The 23,230-nt window shown below is 41.0% G+C and overlaps 1 protein-coding gene across 3 annotated transcripts in view; it reads left to right on the forward strand.

Annotated features, from left to right (window-relative positions):
- usp40 (ubiquitin specific peptidase 40) overlaps positions 1-23,230 on the forward strand; it is a 114,652-nt gene that overhangs the window by 72,924 nt on the left and 18,498 nt on the right. For 2 of the 3 annotated variants that reach the window (XM_048598590.1, XM_048598592.1), the window contains 8 exons: positions 4,449-4,502; positions 4,840-4,928; positions 10,719-10,805; positions 14,479-14,515; positions 14,771-14,835; positions 16,666-16,740; positions 17,403-17,532; positions 21,591-21,685. In XM_048598590.1, the coding sequence (XP_048454547.1) occupies positions 4,449-4,502; positions 4,840-4,928; positions 10,719-10,805; positions 14,479-14,515; positions 14,771-14,835; positions 16,666-16,740; positions 17,403-17,532; positions 21,591-21,685 (632 nt within the window). The remainder of the gene's footprint in view (positions 1-4,448; positions 4,503-4,839; positions 4,929-10,718; positions 10,806-14,478; positions 14,516-14,770; positions 14,836-16,665; positions 16,741-17,402; positions 17,533-21,590; positions 21,686-23,230) is intronic. The other variant, XM_048598591.1, reaches the window with a different exon arrangement.

Raw genomic sequence — 23,230 nt, forward strand, 5'->3', positions numbered from 1 at the left:
CCGGCAATGCATTCCACACCCCTACCACTCTCTCTGAGTAAAGAACCTACCTCTGACATCTCCCCTATATCTACCTCCACTCACTTTAAAACTATGCCCCCTCGTAATAGCTACCTCCACCCTAGGAAAAAGTCTCTGGCTGTCCACTCTATCTATACCTCTGATCATTTTGTACACCTTGGGCTTGAGTTGTTGAAAATTAGTCACAGCCCACTACTTCAGGCTTTGCCAGGTTGATAGAAATGCTGTTATTTGACACGTCTATCATATTACCAAGGCTACCTTCTGAAAAACTGACTTTAGGGGAGATACTGCAGTTTCCAGGAAGACTTCCCTACATTCTGATTGTTGGATCTGTAGAACAGATTTCCATTTGCAGATTGTTTCCTGGTCTTCTCTGAGCTAGGTTTTCCATGTAATTAATGAAATAAACCCCGCTTTTTATCTCCTTGAAAACATTGTGTCGTTGCTTCTCCAAATTTGCTGATTTCTAGTGAAAACAGCAGGTGGATTACAGCATGCATTAAATTGTTGGCTTCATTTCCAATAAATCACATGTTACATCCCCTTCAAATTGAGAGCATGTCCAAATAATCCAAAATCTGACTTGAATATAAATGTGTATTCCTAACAGTGCAAATAGTGGAGCTGGATTTATTCATGCCCAAGTACCCATTGAATTATTAACAAGTAATCAGATACCTTAGAAAGTAACAAAGTTGTCCGGTAAATGAAATTCTAATGCTCACTATCACATTATTAAGTATTGTATTGTGTGCTAGTTGATCTGCCTAAACATTCCTCATGTTTAGGTAAATATGTTTTCTTCCTGTCAAAGATCTCTAGAGGCAGACATTTTTGAATGCTTCAGTCTATTTGACTGCAAATGAATCATGACTGATTTTGATTTTGCTTTTCCCAATGTCCATACATTTGTATCTTCAGTTAGAAGAAAGAAGCATCGCCAGATTTTCTTTTGCATAATCAGGGGTATTCCTTAAACTAATGCAACTTCGTGCTAAAATACATGATCAGATCATTAGTGCATTGCTGTTTGTACGATGAATTAACAAATGAATTAGGAGCAGGAGTGTGCCATTTGGCCTCTCAAAGCTGCTGGACCATTCGATGATCACAATTTTTACAGTGCTGAAAGCAGCTATTCGACCCATGGTGACTGCGCAGGCTATTCAGATGAGCATCTAACCTAGTCCTGCCTTCTCTCCATAGCCATGTACATAGTTCCTTTTCAAATAATAACCTAATTCATTTTGAGTGCTCCCTATTACCACACCTCAGGCAGTGGATGCTAGACTCTAACCATTTGCTGTGTGAGAATGATTTTTTTTTTCTCATGTCGTTTCTGCTTCTTTTACTAATTATATTAAATCTGTGCCCTTGCATTCTTGTTTTTTTTCACTAATTGGAATATTTTCTCCCTGTTTACTCTATCCAGACCCCTCATGATTTTGAATACTTCAATCAGATATCCACTCAGCCTTCTCTTCTCCAAGAAGAACAGTCCCAGGCTACATTTATTATTGAAATTCCTCATCCTTAGACCAATTCTTCTGCATTTTCTCCAAAGCTGTCAAATTTTCCTGAAGTGTGGCACCCAAAACTGGGCCGAGTACGCAAGCTGAGGCCAAACAAGTGTCTTATACAAGTTCAACATAGCCTCATTGCTTTTGCACTCTATGTCCCTATTAATAAAGCCCAGGATACTGTCTGCTTTTTAACTGCTGTCTCAACCTCGCTGCCATCTTTAATGACTTATGCACCTTTACACCCAGGACACTCTGCTCCTGCTACCCTTTTATAGTAGTAACCTTTATTTTATATTGTCTCTCTATGTTCTTCCTACCAAAATGCATCACCTTGCGCTTCTCCACATTGAACTTCGTCGATTGAAGTTCTCCACCACCTCCTCACAGTTTACAGAGCTTCCAACTTTTATGTTATCCAGAAAACTTGAAATAGTACCCATGTATGTGGAGGTTTATGTCATTAGTACATATTTCGGAAAACATGGATCTGGCACACGCCCTCTGGGGAACTTTACTGCAAAGCTTCCTGAGCCAAAAACATCCATTATCCATTATCCATTAACCATTATCCTATGCTTCCTGTCACTTGGCCAATTTTGTACCAATGTTGCTACTGTCCCATTTATTCCATGAGCTCAAACTTGCTTCACCAGTCTGTTACGTGTCACAATACCAAATGCCTTCTGAAATTCCATGTCCTTACATCCGCTATCTCATTTTTTTTTTAAAAAAAGCTCCAGCAAGTTAGTTCAACATGATTTTCACTTTAGGAGAGCTGGCATGAATTTTTTAAATTAATCTGTGTTAGTTCATGTGACTATTAATTTTGTCCCAAATTATTACTATTGAAGCTTCCTAACCACCTAAGGTAAACTAACTGGTGTGCAGTTCTGTGGCTTATCCTTTTTTTTTAAATAAGGGCTTAACATTTGCAATTCTGTAGTCTTTTGGTACCACTCCTGAGTCTAAGGAAGTAGACAGTTATTGTTAGTGCCCTTGCAAATTCCATTTTGCTTCCCTCAGTATCCTGGTTACACCTTATCTGATCTTGGTGCCGTGTCTACTTTTGTACAGACAGCCTATCCAATACCATCACCTCATGAATGAATTTTCTCCTCTGACAATGACCTGGTTAGCATCTCTTCAAAAAATAAGCTTGTGATTAATCTGATAGTAGCATCAAATCCACTTCTTTGCCTTTTCCCAGTGTTCATTGGCTCCCTTGTCAGTCAAGAATCTATCAACCTCTGCTTCAGAAATGTTCAATAACTGTGCGTTCACTGTTATCTGCATAAGAGAGTCCCATAGACTCCTTATATCCGTTTCATAACTTCGCAAAAAGGGACCTGGGTGTGTGATAATTGAATGCTGTGTTTCCTACATTAAAAGTGTGACTACTTTTGAGAATGTGGTGTGGTCTGAGCAGCTAAGAGCTTGTGAAAATGAGTGGTTGAGGTGTGAGGTATAAGCTTTAATGTTTCACTAACTGATTGATTGAGTAAAGATTGGCTCCAGTATCTTATCTACTATCCTGCTTTCTGGGCTTTGTGATGAATCCTCCTTTTCATAAGCATATTTGTGCTCGGAAACTAGCCTTCTGTGAATTGTAACATTGTGAGCCCATTCAGTCCCAAGAGTTGTTAGGTGGGCTGCATGTAATTCTGCTCAGCAACAGGGGAGGGGCCACATGCAAGGCTTTTTCAGTAGGTTGCTCAAGATAGCTTAGGGGTCTCTGAAGACGAGGTCAGAGGGGACAGGCAGTAAATCTGTCAGTTAGTTGAAATAGTTGTCGGCTACATGTTCTCTGTGCTACTAATTATAAAGATTTTGTGTAATGATGACTTGGAAATCCTGCAGCAGTTGAGTAGCTCTGTTGAGTGAGAACTCAGGGGAGTCCAAGGAGCTGTGGAAGAAGAGAAGCTCCAGAGCAAGCCATATGCCATTAAAAGTTCACCAAAGCTGAGAGTACAGTTTGAAAAGCTCACAAGCAGTGTTTACTAGATGAAACTGAACAAGATTAGAGCTCAGAAAAACTGTGGAGTTGTACTGACTTGGTGAAACTCACAGTTTGTGCAAAACTAGAGTTGTCGCTGTGAGGGAGCACAGTTTCTGAGTCCGAAGGAGTGTAGACCCAGGAGAGAAAGGTGATCAACCAAAATGGGGAAACCATTGAGGCAACTTGTGATGGAGTGGATATTGAGAGGGAGTTTGAAGGCCAGATCAGCAAAAGTGAGGAATTATGATGGCTTGTGAAGATTAAAGAGATTTGATGAGCTAATGTGCTGTAATATCCTGGGAAATTCTGAAAAGTCCATGCAATCTGACTTGATCACATTTGCTATTCAATGTGTGCTCTGAGTCGTTCAGTCACTGTCGATTACCTATTTGAGCCACATGTTAATTCTCAGTGTTACAATACATGTATGTCTTATATTCTAAGTGTTTTACTGTTCTAATGTAGTAAAGTTTGTTGTTATTTGTTCAAAACAGTGCAGTCTTGTGGCTTTATTCTTTTTGCAAGTCCCCTGGATCCCTCACTTTTAATAGTGTTATTGTTTCCTAGCCAGATTGTAAGATAAATTTGGCTATTTGGGTGTCAGGAATCATAACAGCAATAGCAGATCATAGTTGTACGTTGCTTTGGGTCCTTCTTAAGTTGAAAAGATATGATAGAAATGCAAATTCTTGTTCTTGTTTTCTTGCTGCCATCTATAACTTGGTGCAGAGTAAGAAACTTTGAACCTTTTGATCTGTATGTTTCAGTTCTGCATTCAGCAGTAGAGGCGTAGAGAGATAAATTGAATCTTTTCCAAATAAATTTATTAAAAGGTCAGCTTTTAGTGTGTGTATTGACAACTGCTACATCTTGATCTGTTTAATTTACCCTTCTTTATGTTACAGTAGATGGAACCTGTTTGAGACCAATTGACAGAACTGGAAAACTACTCCCTCCAGGTGGGTGATTACCACATAAATATAGCACTGTGTTAGCAAGCCATTCAGCATTTGACTTTGGGATAGTAGGAACTGCAGATGCTGGAGAATCTGAGATAACAAGGTGTAGAGCTGGATGAACACAGCAGGCCAAGCAGCATCAGAGGAGCAGAAAGCCTTCCTGCTCCTCTGATGCTGCTTGGCCTGCTGTGTTCATTTTTGACTTTGGGCATCTGTTTGGTGCCCTGAATTAGTGCTAGATTCCTCATTAGTGGTGTCATCTCTCTACCAGCACCACTACTGCAGTCCTAGGATATCAGTTTAAATCCTGATGCGTGCATTTTCTTTAATTTTATAGTCTGTGAAGATTTGACTGTGAAGGGCATTGGACTGAAAACAGGAAGCAGTTTAGCACTTTTTCCTGGCCACACTCCAAAAGGTACACAGGTAAGGAGAAAGGTCAGGGCTGTTTTCTGCATGTTTTAGAAGATGCTATTTTATCAATTTACACTGTCATTGTGAAGAGTAGAACATAGAAAATTACAGCGCAGTACAGGCCCTTCGGCCCTCGATGTTGCACCCACCTGTGAAACCAATCTGAAGCCCATCTAACCTACACTATTCCATTATCATCCATATGTTTATCCAATGACCATTTAAATGCCCTTAAAGCTGGCAAGTCTACTACTGTTGCAGGCAGGGCATTCCACGCCCTTATTACTCTCTGAGTAAAGAACCTACCTCTGACATCTGTCCTATATCTATCACCCCTCAATTTAAAGCTATGTCCCCTCGTGCTAGCCATCACCATCCGAGGAAAAAGGCTCTCACTGTCCACCCTATCTAATCCTCTAATCATCTTGTACGTCTCTATTAAGTCACCTGTTAACCTTTTTCTCTCTAACGAAAACAGCCTCAAAACCCTCAGCCTTTCCTCATAAGACCTTCCCTCCATACCAGGCAACATCCTGGTAAATATCCTCTGCATCCTTTCCAATGCTTCCACATCCTTCCTATAATGCAGCGAACAGAACTGTACGCAATACTCCAAGTGCGGCCGCACCAGAGTTTTGTACAGCTGCAATATGACCTCATGGCTCCAAAACTCAATCCCTCTACCAATAAAACCTAACACACCGTATGCCTTCTTAACAACCCTATCAACCTGGGTGGCAACTTTCAGTGATCTATGCACATGGACATCGAGATCTCTCTGCTCATCCACACTACCAAGAATCTTACCATTAGCCCAGTACTCTGTATTCCTGTTACTCCTTCCAAAATGAATCACCTCACTTTTCCACATTAAACTCCATTTGCCACCTCTTAGCCCAGCTCTGCAGCTTATCTATGTCCCTCTGTAACCTGCAACATCCTTCCGCGTTATCCACAACTCCACCGGCTTTAGTGTCATCCGCAAAGTTACTAACCCATCCTTCTATGCCCTCATCCAGGTCATTTATAAAAATGACAAACAGCAGTGGCCCCATAACAGATCCTTGCGGTACACCACTAGTAACTGAACACCAGGATGAGCATTTCCCATCAACCACCACCCTCTGTCTTCTTACAGTTAGCCAATTTCTGATCCAAACCGCTAAATCACCCTCAATCCCATGCCTCCGTATTTTCTGCAATAGCCTACCGTGGGGAACCTTACCAAACGCTTTACTGAAATCCATATACACCACATCAACCGCTTTACCCTCATCCACCTGTTTGGTCACCTTCTCAAAGAACTCAATAAGGTTTGTGAAGCACGATCTACCCTTCACAAAACCGTGTTGACTATCTCTAATCAAATTATTCCTTTCTAGATGATTATAAATCCTATCTCTTATAATCCTTTCCAACACTTTACCCACAACCGAAGTAAGGCTCACTAGTCTATAATTACCAGGGTTGTCTCTACTCCCCTTCTTGAACGAGGGGACAACATTTGCTAGTCTCCAGTCTTCTGGCACTATTCCTGTAGACAATGAAGACATAAAGATCAAAGCCAAAGGCTCTGCAATCTCCTCCCTAGCTTCCCAGAGAATCCTAGGATAAATCCCATCCGGCCCAGGGGACTTATCTATTTTCACACTTTCCAGAATTGCTAACACCTCCTCCTTATGAACCTCAATCCCGTCTAGTCTAATAGCCTGTATCTCAGTGTTCTCCTCGACAACATTGTCTTTTTCCTGTGTGAATACTGACGAAAGATATTCATTTAGCGCCTCTCCTATCTCTTCGGACTCCACGCACAACTTCCCACTACTGTCCTTGACTGGCCCTAATCTTACTCTAGTCATTCTTTTATTCCTGACATACCTATAGAAAGCTTTAGGGTTTTCCTTGAGCCTACCTGCTAAAGACTTGTCATGTCCCCTCCTGGCTCTTCTTAGCTCTCTCTTTAGGTCCTTTCTGGCTAACTTGTAACTCTCAAGCACCCTAACTGAGCCTTCAAGCCTCATCTCTACATAAGCCTCCTTCTTCCTCTTGACAAGAGATTCAACTTCTTTAGTAAACCACGGTTCCCTCACTCGACCGCTTCCTCCCTGCCTGACAGGTACATACTTATCAAGGACACGCAGTAGCTGTTCCTTGAACAAGCTCCACATTTCAATTGTGCCCAGCCCCTGCAGTTTCCTTCTCCATCCTACGCATCCTAAATCTTGCCTAATCGCCTCATAATTGCCTTTCCCCCAGCTATAACTCTTGCCCTGCGGTATATACCTATCCCTTTCTATCGCTAAAGTAAACGTAACCGAATTGTGGTCACTATCACCAAAGTGCTCACCTACCTCCAAATCTAACACCTGGCCTGGTTCATTACCCAGTACCAAATCCAATGTGGCCTCGCCTCTTGTTGGCCTATCTACATACTGTGTCAGGAAACCCTCCTGCACACATTGGACAAAAACTGACCCATCTAAAGTACTCGAACTATAGCGTTTCCAGTCAATACTTGGAAAGTTAAAGTCCCCCATAACAACTACCCTGTTACTTTCGCTCCTATCCAGAATCATCTTTGCAATCCTTTCGTCTACATCTCTGGAACTTTTCGGAGGCCTATAGAAAACTCCCAACAGGGTGACCTCTCCTTTCCTGTTTCTAACCTCAGCCTATACTACCTCAGTAGACGAGTCCTCATCAAAAGTCCTTTCTGCCACCGTAATACTGTCCTTGACTAACAATGCCACACCTCCCCCTCTTTTACCACCTTCCCTGATCTTACTGAAACATTTAAAACCCAGAACCTGCAACAACCATTCCTGTCCCTGCTCTATCCATGTCTCCGAAATGGCCACAACATCGAAGTCCCAGGTACCAACCCATGCTGCAAGTTCACCCAACTTATTCCGGATGCTCCTGGCGTTGAAGTAGACACACTTCAAACCACCTTCCTGCCTGCCGGTACACTCCTGCAACCTTGAAACCTTATTCATGACCTCACTATTCTCAACCTCCTGTACGCTGGAGCTACAATTCAGGTTCCCATTCCCCTGCTGAATTAGTTTAAACCCTCCTGAAGAGCATTAGCAAATTTCCCCCCCCAGGATATTGGTACCCCTCTGGTTCAGGTGTAGACCATCCCGTTTGTAGAGGTCCCACCTACCCCAGAATGTGCCCCAATTATCCAGGTATCTGAATCCCTCCCTCCTGCACCATCCCTGTAGCCATGTGTTCAACTGCCCTCTCTCCCTATTCCTCGCCTCGCTAGCACGTGGCACGAGTAACAAGCCAGAGATAACAACTCTGTTTGTTCTAGCTCTAAGCTTCCACCCTAGCTCCTTGAATTTCTGCCTTACGTCCCCATCCCTTTTCCTACCTATGTCATTGGTGCCTATGTGGACCACGACTTGGGGCTGCTACCCCTCCCCCTTAAGGATCCCGAAAACACGATCCGAGACATCACAGACCCTGGCACCTGAGAGGGGACACACCAACCGCGAGTCTCTCTCGTTCCCACAGAATCTCCTATCTGTCCCCCTAACTATGGAGTCCCTAATGACTAATGCTCTCTTCCTCTCCTCCCTTCCCTTCTGAGCAACAGGGACAGACCCTGTGCCAGAGACCTGTACCCCATGGCTTACCCCTGGTAAGTCGTCCCCCTGCAGCAGTATCCAAAACGGTATACTTGTTATTGAGGGGAACGGCCACAGGGGATCCCTGCACTGTCTGCCTGTTCCCTTTCCGTCCCCTGACTGTAATCCATCTACTTTTCTCCTGTACCTGAGGTGTGACTACCTCCCTGTAACTCCTCTCAATTACCCCCTCAGCCTCCTGAATGATCCAAAGTTCATCCAGCTCCAGCTCCAGCTCCAGTTCCCTAACGCGGTTTCCGAGGAGCTGGAGTTGGGTGCACTTCCCGCAGATGAAGTCAGTGGGGACACGAGTGGTGACCCTTACCTCCCACATTCTACAGGAGGAGGATGCAACTGCCTTAACATCCATTCCCACTGTTCTGAATCCCCAAACAGACTAGAGAAAAAAAACTAGTAACTTTACCAAATCGGCGCTCAGAACCTTTTTGTTTTGGTTAGAAGAGGAGGATGGGTGGGAGACACTACCTAGGTAGTGTTTCGGGTAAAGCAACCACCCAAATATATTACCTCACTTACTCAGCCGTCCCGTGTCCGCTCCTGCTCACCGTGCGCTCTGCCTATTCACGAGGTAAGTTTTTAAAGGATTAACTTACCTTCCTGGCAGCCCCCTGGTCCTCGCTCTCACTGCTGCTGCTGCAAAAATAGAGCCACGCGAGGTAAGACTTTTATAATCGAAAAGCTAACCTTCCCAGGGTGCCCTCGCGCTTCCTCTTGGACTCCTGCCGCTGAAACAACTGAAAAAATTCTTAATTAGGCATCATTTCTTTCTGTTGATCTTGAATTTCATCTGTCAGCATTGTATCTTTGTCCTGACTTATTTATGGCTACATGGTTGTCGAAATACATTTCACCTAGAAGGACAGAAGTGTTCTAAATCCTGAAACAGGTCTAGCAGCATCTTGTTACACGCGCCATAAAAGGCAATGACTTTTAAAAACATAATTGAGCTCATTGAAAAGTTCACACCACAAGATTTCAAGTTTTAAGACTCTTACTGTATCAAACCAATTTAAAACAACATTGACGAACACAATTTTTGTTGGCAACCTATACTTCAACTACAGATAATATCCCCTTGCGACTTCTAATGTGACAGACAGAACCATGTGCCCTCTAAATGAACACTCGCTTCTACTGAAGCGAGTTCAAAGTTCTTCTCTGCTCCCAATGGTCCTCTTCCTTTTTCCTGCCCTGCTTGTTAATTCTAATCTCAGGGCTGACTTCCATGGTGAGGATACCCTGGAGGTTCCTCCCCCTAGCCAAAGCTAGGGCAATTTTCTGGTCTTTAAATAAAGCTTCAGAATCTTAGTCTCTTCTGTCTAGCTCAAGTTCCTTTCTACCTACTGAGTATTGAATAATAAAGACAGAATTGTCTTAGCCCTCCTGTGTTTCTCTATTATGCTGTTCATTCTCTCATGCTCAGACGCCCCCCACCACGCCGTTTTTCTCTCTCTCCTTCCCCCGCTCTCTTCCCCGCTCCCTCCCTCCCTCCCTCCCTCCCTGATTCTTCCAGATTGACCTTACTGCAAGATTGATGGATATCATCACAAATCTGCAATCTAAAATCTCAAGGATTTCTTGTTGACTTCTATTCTTTTTAAGACCCATCACCACAGCTGTGTGAACCACAGTGATGTTTTATCCATGTAGACATGCTAATTGGATATCCTGTAGAACCCTAGCCCCATTTACAATCTTAGAATTAAATAGAGAGCTTAACATATAAGTGTTTGTGGAGTCAGACTTTCCTAATGCCTCTCGTCAGAAGACTTAACAGTTTACCGCCTACAGTCGGCACACATACTACTGACCTTGTCCGCCAATATGAAGGTCTTACATGTTCTACAACTTATATCAATGTGGGCAACCAACATCTAAGCCACTCAGCCTTGTAGTTGAGCTGAATTCAGACAGGTTATATGACCCACTTCATTCCACCAATTTCCTTAAAGAGTCCCAAAACATAGCAATCTCACAATTTATAATGATTTGCATTTTATGGCACAGCAGGTTGGCGCAAAAATGCCATGTATTGTCAGATTTATTTACATCAGATTTTCCAGAATTCTCTTGGACTCTTGACTGTTGATGCAAAGGTGCTTTTGTATAATTTTTAATTGATTTTGTCTTTAATTCCTCTTTTTAGCTGTTCTTGTACTTTTGTGTTGGGGACAATCTTCATATGAGTCCTGAAATGGAAATTGTGGTAGAACAGAGCATCTCGGTCCGAGAGGTAAATTGAGTAGACAGTCGCGACAAGATTTTCAGCAATTTTACTATAATGTTCTTATTTGTCACTAATTTTGCACTATTCTATGAAAAATGGAGCCTGCCTGAAGACTAAATTCTACATTCTGCATTCTTTTGTGAGCATCCCATTTCTGTTGAGATGACAGTGGTGCGCTGTCTTTTTTAAATGGTGTCGTCCATGTCATGCAGGTAGAACAACAGACTGGTTAAATAGGAAATTCTAGGATATTTCCTATACTGTGATATAATTCCAAGTCAGGATTGTTTGAGTTTGGAGCAGAACTTTCAGGTGATGGTGTTCACATATATCTGTTGTCTTTGTTCTGCAAGGCAATAAAGGTCATGGATTTAAAGGTGCAGTGAAAATAGCCAAGGAAAGTTGCCGCAGTGCACCTTGCATATGCGTCAGCAATGAAAGCTTTGAATGCTTAAGATAGTGGACGAAATACCATTTGTGCTGCTTTACCTGTCCTGGATGATGATCAGCTTCTTGAGTTTTGTTGAAGCTGTACTCATTCAAGTGAGTGGGTGTATTTCATTACACTCCTGATTTATGTCTTATAGGATAGTAGGGAAATCAGGAGGCAGGTTACTCGCCACAGAATTCCCAGTTTCTGACTTGCTGTTGTAGCCACAGTATGCCTATGGCTGGTCCAATTCAGTTTTTTGTAGAATTGTAGAACCCCTACAGTGTGGAAACAGGCCTTTCGGTCCAACAAGTCCACACTGACCCTCAGAGCATCCCACCCAGACCCATCCCCTTTCACCTACCTAATCTACGTATCCCGGAGCACTACCAGCAATTTAGCATGGCTAATCCACCCAGCCTGCACATCTTTGGACTGTGGGAGGAAACTGGAGCACCTGGAGGAAACCCATGCAGACATGGTGAGAGTGTGCAAACTCCACACAGTCGCCGAGGGTAGTGTCGAACCTGGGTCCCTGGCACTGTGAGGCAGCAGTGCTAATTCTGCTTCTGTCTCTTTATGTAGGTCAGGCCATGTACGGATGACATATTTCCTACATGCAATATGAGATTTTATTTGAGGTTATTAATAGGTTTTATTGAGCCTTTTATGATAGTTAGACTAGCTTTTTATTATAGAATTTTTATTGATTTTAGATTTCATCATCTATTATGGAGAGATTTGAACCCATGTCCCCAGAACATTATTCAGGTGTTTGAGATTACCAGTTGAGTGACGTTACCGATATGCCACCATTTTCCCAAGATTTATTAGAGTAGTTTTGCTAGGAAAGCTGCCTGTCCTGAAGGATGTTTTCAGTACTACTGCCACTATTGTTACGATGGGGAAATGGCCGAATCCCTCTGATAATTAAACTAAAACACAAGCCCCAATCTGTTATGACCGGAGTAGGGGTTCCCCTATAATACTTATCCCCAAAACACCCAGAGAAGCTCGTCTTTCCCCTCGTAATGTGTTAAGAGTGGTTAAAAGAAAGAAAGAAAATCCTTGATCTCTTTACAAGTAACAAGAAACAATTTATTTCTTTAACCCAGCAATGAACAAATTAACAAACTTACTAACAAATTCCTTACTGACAATTCCCCCTTAAACTACTAACTACTTGCTAACTGGTCTAAATTCTACTGGAATGCTGTTTAAATAAAGACAATTTCCACTAATATAAACCCAATTAGTAAGAAGCAATAAATTATAACTTAATCTCTCCAAGTTCATACAGACTGTCTTCTGGAATATTCTGTTGTCTCCAGTTTCTTCACAAACACCTTTCTCCCGTTAATTCTGCTGTCAGGGATGCTTTATCTCTATAATTTTTTCAATGAGGACTTTGAGCTAAAATACCTTGATACATTTGATTAATTAGATGGCATTTCTCTGTGAGCTGAATGGTGCTAACTCTGGCAGGTGGTGGATGGCAGTCTTTCAGATGGCAGTTGGCGCTCTCTGACTTTCCAAATACTCTCGTCTTATACCCTAATGACATAAACCAATCGTATTATAAGAATTTGATTCAGGTTGTCAACAACATCAGATTTAAATTCAATTGGCTTTCTCTGTCTAGGTGCTTCGTTTAAATTAATTGGCCAAATTCAAACTTAGTGTCTTGGAAAAAGTGTTGCTTGGCTGTCCTAAACAAAATGTTTCCATTCAGGCACTCACTGTGCACCTGCATTTATAAACTTCCAAGCACAGACAAAGCACAAGCTCTGAAAGGGACCATGGCACTCTTTTCCCTGCTATCATTTTACCAACAAATTCTATCTTCCTGTCTTCCAATTCATGAATACTCTACCCAACTTCGGAACACTGCTACTACTGATGATGTCAATAAATGTAGCCTTTGCTGTAACCCTGAGTACTTTCTGCCATTTCTCGACTGTGTGCAGCAAATCAAGTTGGCTGAAGTTTGGCATCTGTAGTGCTAGGGGTCTCAGGAGGAGGCTGAGATGGCTCATCTGCTTGGCATCTCTATCTGAAAATGGCTGCAAAAGCTTCAGTGTTATCTTTTGACCTAATGTATTATGATCCTTGTTGTTGAGGATAGGAAGGTTTGCAAAGATTCCACCTCCCCTTAGCTGTTCAGTTGTCCATAAATGCCTTTCTTGTTTCCAGAATATTAAGAACTTAGCTTAATTATTCCCCTTTATGTTTAATGTAATCTTCTCTGAAGTATTTATTGTTTTCTGTTTGATATTGGAGAATATTGTACAGTACATAATATTTAGGATATAGTACAGATTCCACTATGATACCACATTTATTACATGCAGAGGGTGGTGTGTGTATGGAATGAACTGCCAGAAGTGGTGGTGGTGGAGGCTGGTATAATTACAACATTTAAAAGGCATTTGGATGGGTACATGAATAGGAAGGGGTTAGAGGGATTTGAACCAAATGCTGGCAAATGGAACTAGATCAGTTTAGGAAATCTGGTTGGCGTGGACGAATTTGACCGAAGGGTCTGTTTCTATGCTGTAAAACTCCGACTCCATACCAGGACCTCTGTAGTCTTCTCTTTAGGAAGAGGCAGAGGTTTCTATTGGGAAAAGAAATGTATTTGAAATGAAGTTGCTGTTGAAAAAGTAATAAGCTGTCTGGTGTTTACTCTGGCCAAGCTCAGAATGCCCTGGTATGATGGTTCCCTTTTCTGTGACAGATTTCCAAATAGTGCCAGCTTATGAACAGTTTTATGCTGAGGTCAGTAGCCAAATGACAAGGATTTGAGAATGCCTAACTTATTTCATGTAGGATTGTTGTAGTTAGTGATAGCAGGAAATTTTCATTCCACCAGTCTGTGCTGGGTACTGTAGAGGAATTGTTTAGTTTATTAAACTACTGCATTCTTTAAACATCCATATGAGAGAACCATAGATCGGCACAACACCCTTGAATCCAAATGGCTTGTTTACTTTTCGTTATTGCTTTGATTAATGTGTTTCAGACTGACACCTTCTGACTAATGTCTTACGAAATGGTTGCCCTGTCCTTGCAGTAATTGACACTTAAGTTCTGGACCATCCCATCTTCTACAACGTGTAGCCATTCAAAACTTTGTTGCACCAGATCTCAGCCATTCATCGCATTGTCCTTCCTGATCTTCACAGCTCCTGCTATTCTACTGCTGCACACTTTAAATCCCTAAGCTTAATGATATGTCTTTTGTTCCAGTGCTTGAAGCTGATGTTGGAGAAAGCCGCATTAACAGGTATGTTAGAATATCCTCTTTAGCATGTATATTCACTGCCAAAATAGCAACCTCCAGTAAAGGATTCAGCAAAATTAATGCATTAATGTATTAGTGATGAAGAGTATTTGCAACAGTAAAAGCATAATTTTCTGAAGCGATATCAGGAAGCACACATCCAATGAAAGTTGCCTCTCTCTGGAAGAATTGTCAGTACTATAAAACGTTTACATGGCTGCCTCTGTGTTATGTTAAACTCTTGCTATTTATCCACAGGGGAGTATTGGCACTTGAGGAAAACTGATTGGTGCTATGATGCTGGGGAGGTTTTGAAAGACGAAGTAAGTTAATGAGGTGGAAATTAGCTTTATCACAAATGTACACTAGATAGCCCTTACTCATTTGTCATTGATTGTATTGATAACTGTGCGATCTTCACCCACTATGCAACTGGAGTGAGACCAATTGAATTACATTGCAGTAATCAGTCAAGTTTCAGACAAAATCAAATGTTTGGGTATCTCTGCGTTCTAAATCACACATTAGAATTTAAACTCAGACAGATGTAACTCCAAAAACATGTTTGATACAATATAAAACCTTTGGGACAACCAAACAGTGTCATATTTTGGGACCTGAGTTTACTTGAAAGTTTATATCCTTCATACTTGGCTATGTTGCTCAGCTGGAAATTTAGGGATTCTTCTTTAGGTGGTTGTCGTGTACTGTCAACTGGCAGATTGTATAACTGTGGTAGTTCTAATCGAGGTCTCAGTGCACATGTACTATAGCACAAGAATGTGGTGTTCAGCTTTTTTAAAAAAAATGACAAATTATATAGGCATAATAGATATTTTTGTTTGACATAGAGAATTTTAGTGTTATTACTTGTAAGACTTTAGTGGTTTTAAGATATAGAATTTCAACGTGTACTGTTAGTCTATGGATGATTTATGTAATATTTAACATTCATAGTTGACAAAGACTCCTTTTTGAATAAACAAATGTTTGGAAGGAGGGGACAAAAAGTGATTTACATTGAAGGTCCATCTTCTTTCTTCTATGTTCAGTTTCTTGGGGATAAGGGGTGAGGTTTGAAAGAGGTGAGACTGAGATGAACCTTCAAGTACAAGACCTTTTCATCCTGGTGGACGACTTATGTTGTTAGAAGTATTGTCCACACAGGTGTTTCACAGCCACAGTGTGTATCATCTGCAAGATGCGCTGTGGCACCTCCCAATCCTATTGCTTCGACTGTCTTGAAGAATAAGGGCAAGAGGTGCATGGGAGCACCAACATCTGCAAGAGCCCCCTCTAATTCATACAACTTCCTGACTTGCAATATCACTGTTCCTTCATTGTCAATCAGTCAAAATCCTATAACCCTCTTGCTATTAGCACTGTGGGTGTTTCTTTGCCTCATGGACTGCAGCAGTTTAAGAGTAGAATCAGTATCAGTTCCTCAAGTGCAATTAGGATGGATAATAAAAATGGTTTTTCATCATTGACCGAAGGAATTAAAAGATTCCATTACATCCTTCTACCTGATTTTGGATTTCAAAAAGACTGTACATTATTTTTTAGATAGCTCAGGAAGATGAAAATATGAATCTCTTTCTTTCACATATCTCCCTCCTCAAAAAAAAAATGCTGATGAGGCTGACAGCCAATTGAAAATATTAGAATTGAAGTTGAATTGAAGATAGATTTTTCTTAGGCTTGGATTTTGAGGGTATGGAAGTAAGGCAGATGGATGAAGTCAAGTAGCAGATTTGTGAAGAACTAATAAATGGGGGCACAGGCTTGAGGGGCTGAATAACTGACTTCTGTTCCTATGTAGAAGGTATGGACAGTGTAAATCACAGATTCTATGTTTTTTTGTTCAATAGATTGATTTCAGTTGGGATGGTAGACTTTATTCTTCATGGTCTCAGCTGAAATTCTTTTAATTCCGTGATTATGAATCTAAGTACATGTGAGGGTGATTGTATTTTGTATCATTTTCTAGACACTCTGTCAAATGGCTGAGTAAACTAGTGACTCTAGCACCAGTGACTCTTGCTTAGCGGTACATTCAGTACTTTCAGGATAAGGAATCAGGAGAAAATTGACAGAAGGAGGAGGGAAGCTTAACATTGTACAACTGCTTTTTTTCATGTTGATATTTGTAGGAAGCCACATTGACAGACATGAAGATAACAAATGGAGAGACACTGATCATCATGGAGGGAAGGCTTCCACCAAAGGTAAAACTTTCACTGTATTAGAATCAATCAGAAAAAACGCTCCACAAATTCCACTCCTAATTTTTATGTGAAAAGTAAACTATCTTTTCTGTGTTAGCTCAGTGAAATAAATTGTAAAGCACAAATGGAAACCTTTCAGCCCATCATCCAATGTCTGCCCCTCTGTGAAAAAGACATCCAGTTATTTCCATCTGCTTCCCGAAGGCTGCTTTTTTGAATTTATTTTCCATGAATATATTCCATATATTTAAGTATGTACTGAATGTACTTCCCACCAATTTTTCAGATCGTGCATTTCAGATCATCTCATCTGTGACAGGTTACTTTGCTAATTATATTGAATGTGTTTCCTTTGGTTACTGACATCCCTTATGTGGAAACAGCCTCTCCTTAGTTATTCTTTCAAAGCCTTTCATAATTCTGAATGCTTCTATTAAATCTCCCTTTGACCCTCTTTGTTATAAAGAGAACAACCCCAGATATGCCTGCATCATGCTTATTGCCCAAAAAAGATTTATATCATGAGTGAAACAGCGGATTTCTGCTACATGACTTGGTCTACAGGCAATAGGTTGCTTTCACTGACAGAGCCTGATTGAAAAATAAAAGTCTCTTTTATGTCCTTTTTGTACTTTTTCAGTTTCTTGGTGTATCTCTCACAGGGATTCCTGATGTTACCTGTCTGGCTGTACCAGCCTCCACTGAACTCTGAAAATAGAGGGTGCTTTCAAGAAGAGCAGGAAAACATTGCAACTAAACTCTGTGCTTTAAGTATCGAGTCAACTGCCAGAGGTAGGAAAACCAGATAGACCAAATTGTGGTGTTTTGAAATTGACGGTGGATTGGGATGTAATGTGACTCTGCAACATTCTTAGTAGACTAATTTCTGGAGTTTTTCAGAGTGGTGATGTTATTTGAGAAAACACTGGATTGGATTGTTTCCTTGAATGTACAGCTGTAAAAGGATGTCTTGGTTTGTTTGTGTTGGAATTGTTTCAGCCAGTTGTGTGAAATGTTTTATGAAATATAGATATTCCATATTTAAAGTGGCCTTGTTTCACATTATTTTGCTTTAATGTCAGTGAGTTATAAGTACTGGAAAGTGCAAGATTTATTATAATGTTGGTTACAGCAGTATATTACAGAACCTGACCTGAATGCTACCATTTTGCATGACCTTTCCCTGTCCAACTTGCAGTCTCTCCCAGTGGTGCACAGTGGCCTGTAGCAAGGGACATCCCACTCTCCAGGTCCCAACTTCTTCGCTGAAGCTGCTACCTGCCCATTTACCAATGTAGGAATTAAGCATTTAAAGATTTGTATTTCAATTTAGAGGGTGCAGGAACAACATTTTTTTTCCTGCTAAGGGAGGCCCACACAGAACACAGCTTCGTTTTTAACATTGATTCCTTTGGAATTCTCAACCTTGACTTTGAGTGAGGATACCTTTTGTCCATGACCACTTTTAAAGTGCCTCTGTTTCGAATGAATAGAAAACTTAGTTGCAATTGACAAGGAAAATTATATCTCAGCATTACGTCAAAACAGTTCTGAAGGAATGTCTGGTCTACTTCTGTTTTTATATCCGTAGCTGCATGGTAAAACTATTATTTTCAGATTATTTCCTCTTTTTACAAACATGCAAAGTAGAATCAGATGTAGGCCATTCTGTCCCTTGAGCCTACTCTAGCATTCCATACGATCTTGGCTGATGTGTGTTTTGAATTCTACATTCTCTTGATTCCTTTACCTAACAAGAACTTGTCTGCCTCTGTCTTGAGAATATTCTATGACTTTGCCTCCATCACCTTCTGAGGCAAAAAGTTCCAAAGTCTCCCAGCCTTCTGAGAGATAACATCCTCTTGATCTCTGTCCTACAAAGGTGTTCCCTAAAAATAGTGTTAGAATAGTGTTTCCTAGTTCTGGACTCACCCACAAGAAGAAAAGCCCTTTTTATGTTCACCTTCTAATGACTATTCTTGTACTTCCATCGAGTCTTTTCTAAACTGCAGTGAAAATGTGCTCAGCCAGTCCAACTTGTCTTCATAAGACAACCCACTCATTCCAGGTACCAATCTAGTAAACCAGCTCTGAACTGCATCCAATGCATTTACATTCTTCCTGAAGTAAGGAGACCAGCATACTAACTTAGTGCATTTGAACAGGATTTCTGGCCCTAATAAAGGTAGCAAGTTCAAAGCGAAAGATGCTTAAAGGGAAATGCAGACTCCCTGTACCCCAGTTCAGTTCAGCTAGATCAGCTTTCATGCCCATACAGTTGTTCTTATTTAAATTGAAAGTACTAGTTTTAGACCCACTCTTCAACCTTTCAAACTAGATGTAAATTTTAGTCAGCCATCCAAGGATGGTTTTACGCTGAGGTGATTAGTTAATCCAACCCCATGATATAATAACAGAGTGTAGTATAACTTGCTCCCTGGTAGGTTCCAGAATGTGGTACTCTGAGAAACTATCTCAAAAGTGTTCTATAAACACCTCATCGAGGCTGACGTTATCAGTGTGATTTTTCTCATCTGTTATCTTGGTCACACGTAATCGTCCATTCGGTGTATTTTTAGATTTTTTTTTCCTTTCCTTTCCTTTCCTGCCATTTTCTGACCTTAATTTCTCATTACTATTGTATTCTTCTGCTTTGATTTAGTACATCTACCGAAGCTTGATCCCTCATCTCTATTTTTTTAGTGTAAAGCACTGTCTACTTCCATTATTATATGTTTGCTAAAGCACTTGACCCAATAGTACAGGCCCTACTTTCTCTAGCACTGATGCTAGTACCCTGCAAACAGGAACCTACTTCATCCACAACAGTCTTTGAGCCATGTATTAATTTCACTAAATGTATGTCTGTTCTGCCAGTTGACTCATGGCTTAAGTAATAATCAGGAGATTACCCTTGAAGTTCTGCTCTTCAGTTTGCCTAGTTCCTGTACTGTCTAAGCAGAACTTTGTTCCAACCTATGATCGCAAAGACATCCTGAACCAAAATGCTCTGGTCTGTCCACTCATGCTCCCCTACAGACCTTGCTTTTGTCCACACAGGCAAGCATTGTGATCTTCTTAAATCACTGCAAAGGCTGAAGCTTCTCTACTACAGTATTGTCCGACACCTTTTCTCCTCATTTATGGTCTTAACTGCACATGGATCTGGACTTTGCTATTCTAAGGGATGCAACACTTTCTGGAGCTAGTATCCAGAAATCTCTTCTCCCTCCTTGATACATTGCAATGTCTTCAACTTAGCCTCCAAATCCGTAAATCTGAGTTGGAGTTTCTGTAGTTACAGACGTTTGCTACAGATGTGATTGCACAAGACCAGTTTTGGGTCCTGAAGCTCCCACATTTTGGACCTTTGACACATTGTCTGTCTCCCCATTATGTGTTTGTTAAATATAATTTGTTAATTTAATCAGTCATGTAAAATTAATTGTTATTCTTTACCACAATTTTACTGTATCTATTAAATGTTGATTTTTTTTCTCTCTCTCTGCATGTTCTTGTATTTGACTTGTCTGCATGTCATGCACAACTCCAAAAGCCCTCAATGATCAATTATTAAATCACTAGAAATTACAGGTTGGCTGATGGACTAGATCATGACCTTCACATTGGCCTCTTCGTAATGAGAGGACTGAGATCTGCAAAGTCCTCTATCCTAGTTGAATCCCTGTTTATAATATGCCAAAAGCTGCCCCTTTACCATACTCGACCAAATCGAAGAAGCATCTCTCTCTGGCAGCCATTCTTATCACTTACATTATCTAGATCCTTAATTACTAAAAATCATGACTCAAAAATCAGTATGAAGGACATTCACTTAATCATTTCCAATTTTGTTATGTGTTCGTACAGACCTGTCCAGTGACAGCACTTTATGAGAGCCAGTATTTATGGGCAGAAAAAGCACTGTGTTCAGATCTTGCCAGTTGGACAATTTGGATGTATCCAGAATGTTGAACTGCAGATGCCATAACTATTTCGTTCATGTATAGACACAGGATGGCTCAAGCATTATAGTGCCAACTTTTGGGATTTTCCAAATCCTAATATTGAGTAGGCATCGTTGCTTAGGCCAGCATTTATTATCCATCCATAGGTGCCCTGAGAAAGGTGGTGTTGAGCTGCCTTGGGTCACTGTAGTCCTTGAAATATAGGATATCCAAGATGTTTTTGGGAAGGGAATTGCAGGTTTTGACCCAGCGACAGTGAAGAAACGGCAGTATTCAAGACAGGATGATGTGTATCTTGGAGGGGAACTTGCAGATGATGGTGTTCCCATGTGCTTGGCATGGGCTCCCATTCCGTGCTGTTGGCCTGCTACATGGTAGTGATCATGGGTTTAGAAGGTACAGTGGCAGGAGACTTGTTGAATTGCTGCAGAATGGATGGTACAAACAATTGACACTGTACGTCGATGGTGAGTAGATGAGGTGGTCAGCCGAGGAGTCTGCTTTGTCTAAGGTGGTGTCGAGGTTCTAGGGTGCTGTTGGAATTGTACCCATCCAGGCAAGTGGTGAGTATTGTATCACACTCTTGACTTGTGCCCAGTAGATGGTGGAAAGGCTTTGGGGAGACATTACTTACTGCAGAATTCCTAGCTTCTGACCTGCTCTTGTCCACCAGAAAGTTACTGGTCAGTGGTAACCCCCAGAATGTTGGTAACATGGGATTCAGTAATGGTAGTGCCATTGAGCATCACAGGGTGATGGTTAGACTTCCTTTTGTTGAAGATGATCTTTGCCTGTGTGAATGTTATTTGCTGTTGATCTGTTGGAGATTCTACAGTATACAAGTAGTAATTATGATATATGCGTGAAACTCTTGTATTGCAGATTTTTCATTGCAGCAGTATATGGGGACTGAACTGGAGTGCATTGGCAATGTTGAGATATCTGGGGAAGCTAGTCTAGAGGACTTAAAAACTCAGGTAGGCCAACACATTGTTATATTTCTTTTTGATTTTCCTGTATACTGGTTGAAAATCTGTGTGGTATATATAGCTTGTAGAGCTATGAATTTTCTTCAGTAAGTTGTGTTTTTTTTAAATTTACAGTTGGAACAGGGGCATCACTGGCAAGGTTCTGAAGAAGAGTCATGCTGAATTTAATGTTAACTTTAATGTTTCTGTGTCCAGAGAATTGTTGAGTTTCTCCAACTTTCTGTTTGTTCAGATTTCCATTATCTACAGTATTATCTACAGTACTTTGGTTTTATTCCATTTTTCTGAGTTGTGATCAGGACGCCAATTCCCCCCACACATCCACGACGAGGGGCAGCACGATGGCTAAGTGATTAGCACTGCTGCCTCACAGCACCAGGGACCCGGGTTCAGTTCCACCCTTGGCGACTGTCCATGTGGAGTTTGCATGTTATCCCTGTGTCTGCATGAGTTTCTTCTGGGTGCTTCAGTTCCTCCCACAGACCAAAGATGTACAGGTTAGCAAGATTATCCATGCCAAATTGCCCATAGTGTCCAGGATGTGCAGTTTGGTGGATTGACCATGGTAAATTGCCCATTGTGTCTGGGGATGTGCTGTTTAGGTGGATTGGCCATGGGGAATGCAGGGTTACAGGAGTAGAGTAAGGGGTGGGTTTAGGTGGGATGCTCTTTGGAGGATTGATTTGGGCTTGATGGGGCTGAATAGCCTGCTTCCACACTGTACAGATTCTATGAAGATAATCTTGAGATGACTATCAGTACTGACCCATAACAGTTTGTTTAATTGCCAGCTCATCCATCACTGTAAACATCAATCAATCAATCCAGTTTTTATTAAAAGATGAACAACAACAATTTATCCAGGCTTCTACAATATCACCTATAAGAAATTTGAAATTTGTGCACATGGTTCAGTGGTTTGAAACTAACTCCATATTGTGGGTAACAGTTAAAATCTATCAAATCATAAGTGAAAGCTAATGCATTACAGTATTAGAGCAGCAGGTTATAAGTAACAATTGAGAATGTTATTAATTATTGTTCTTTGGATGGAAGGTATGACTCATTTCTCATTCCCTGTTCTCTTAATACTTGTCTGTACCTGGATAGGTGCCCATGCTGGCACCTCTTCACTGTTGCGGCTCTAATGTTCTAGGAAGTACTCCAAAAACCAGAGTAGAAGATCCATCACTTTTGCATCTTCTGTATTCCAGTCTACCCTATAGTTGGCTTGACAACCTCTGAATCCAAGCACAGGCTCTAGGCCTCCATTATCTGATTTTTAGCTTCAGCCCATGCATTTTCTGCTTCATAGTGATGACATAACACAGGACATTAAGATCAATGAGTCCCAATTAATTAAAATCTTGTTTTGAACACAATTTTCCTAATTCTGACAGAGTAATCAAACCAATCCAAATTAGTGAACACTATAAATTGGCAATAATTAAGATTAAACTATGGAAAAGCAAAAGCTTTATGCAGAAAATCAATAAAAGGGTTTAGTAGCCGGTTATGTTTTAATGAATAACA

This window comes from Rhincodon typus, chromosome 7 (genome assembly GCF_021869965.1).
Source record: "Rhincodon typus isolate 14 chromosome 7, sRhiTyp1.1, whole genome shotgun sequence".
In the NCBI taxonomy this organism is placed as follows: domain Eukaryota; kingdom Metazoa; phylum Chordata; class Chondrichthyes; order Orectolobiformes; family Rhincodontidae; genus Rhincodon; species Rhincodon typus.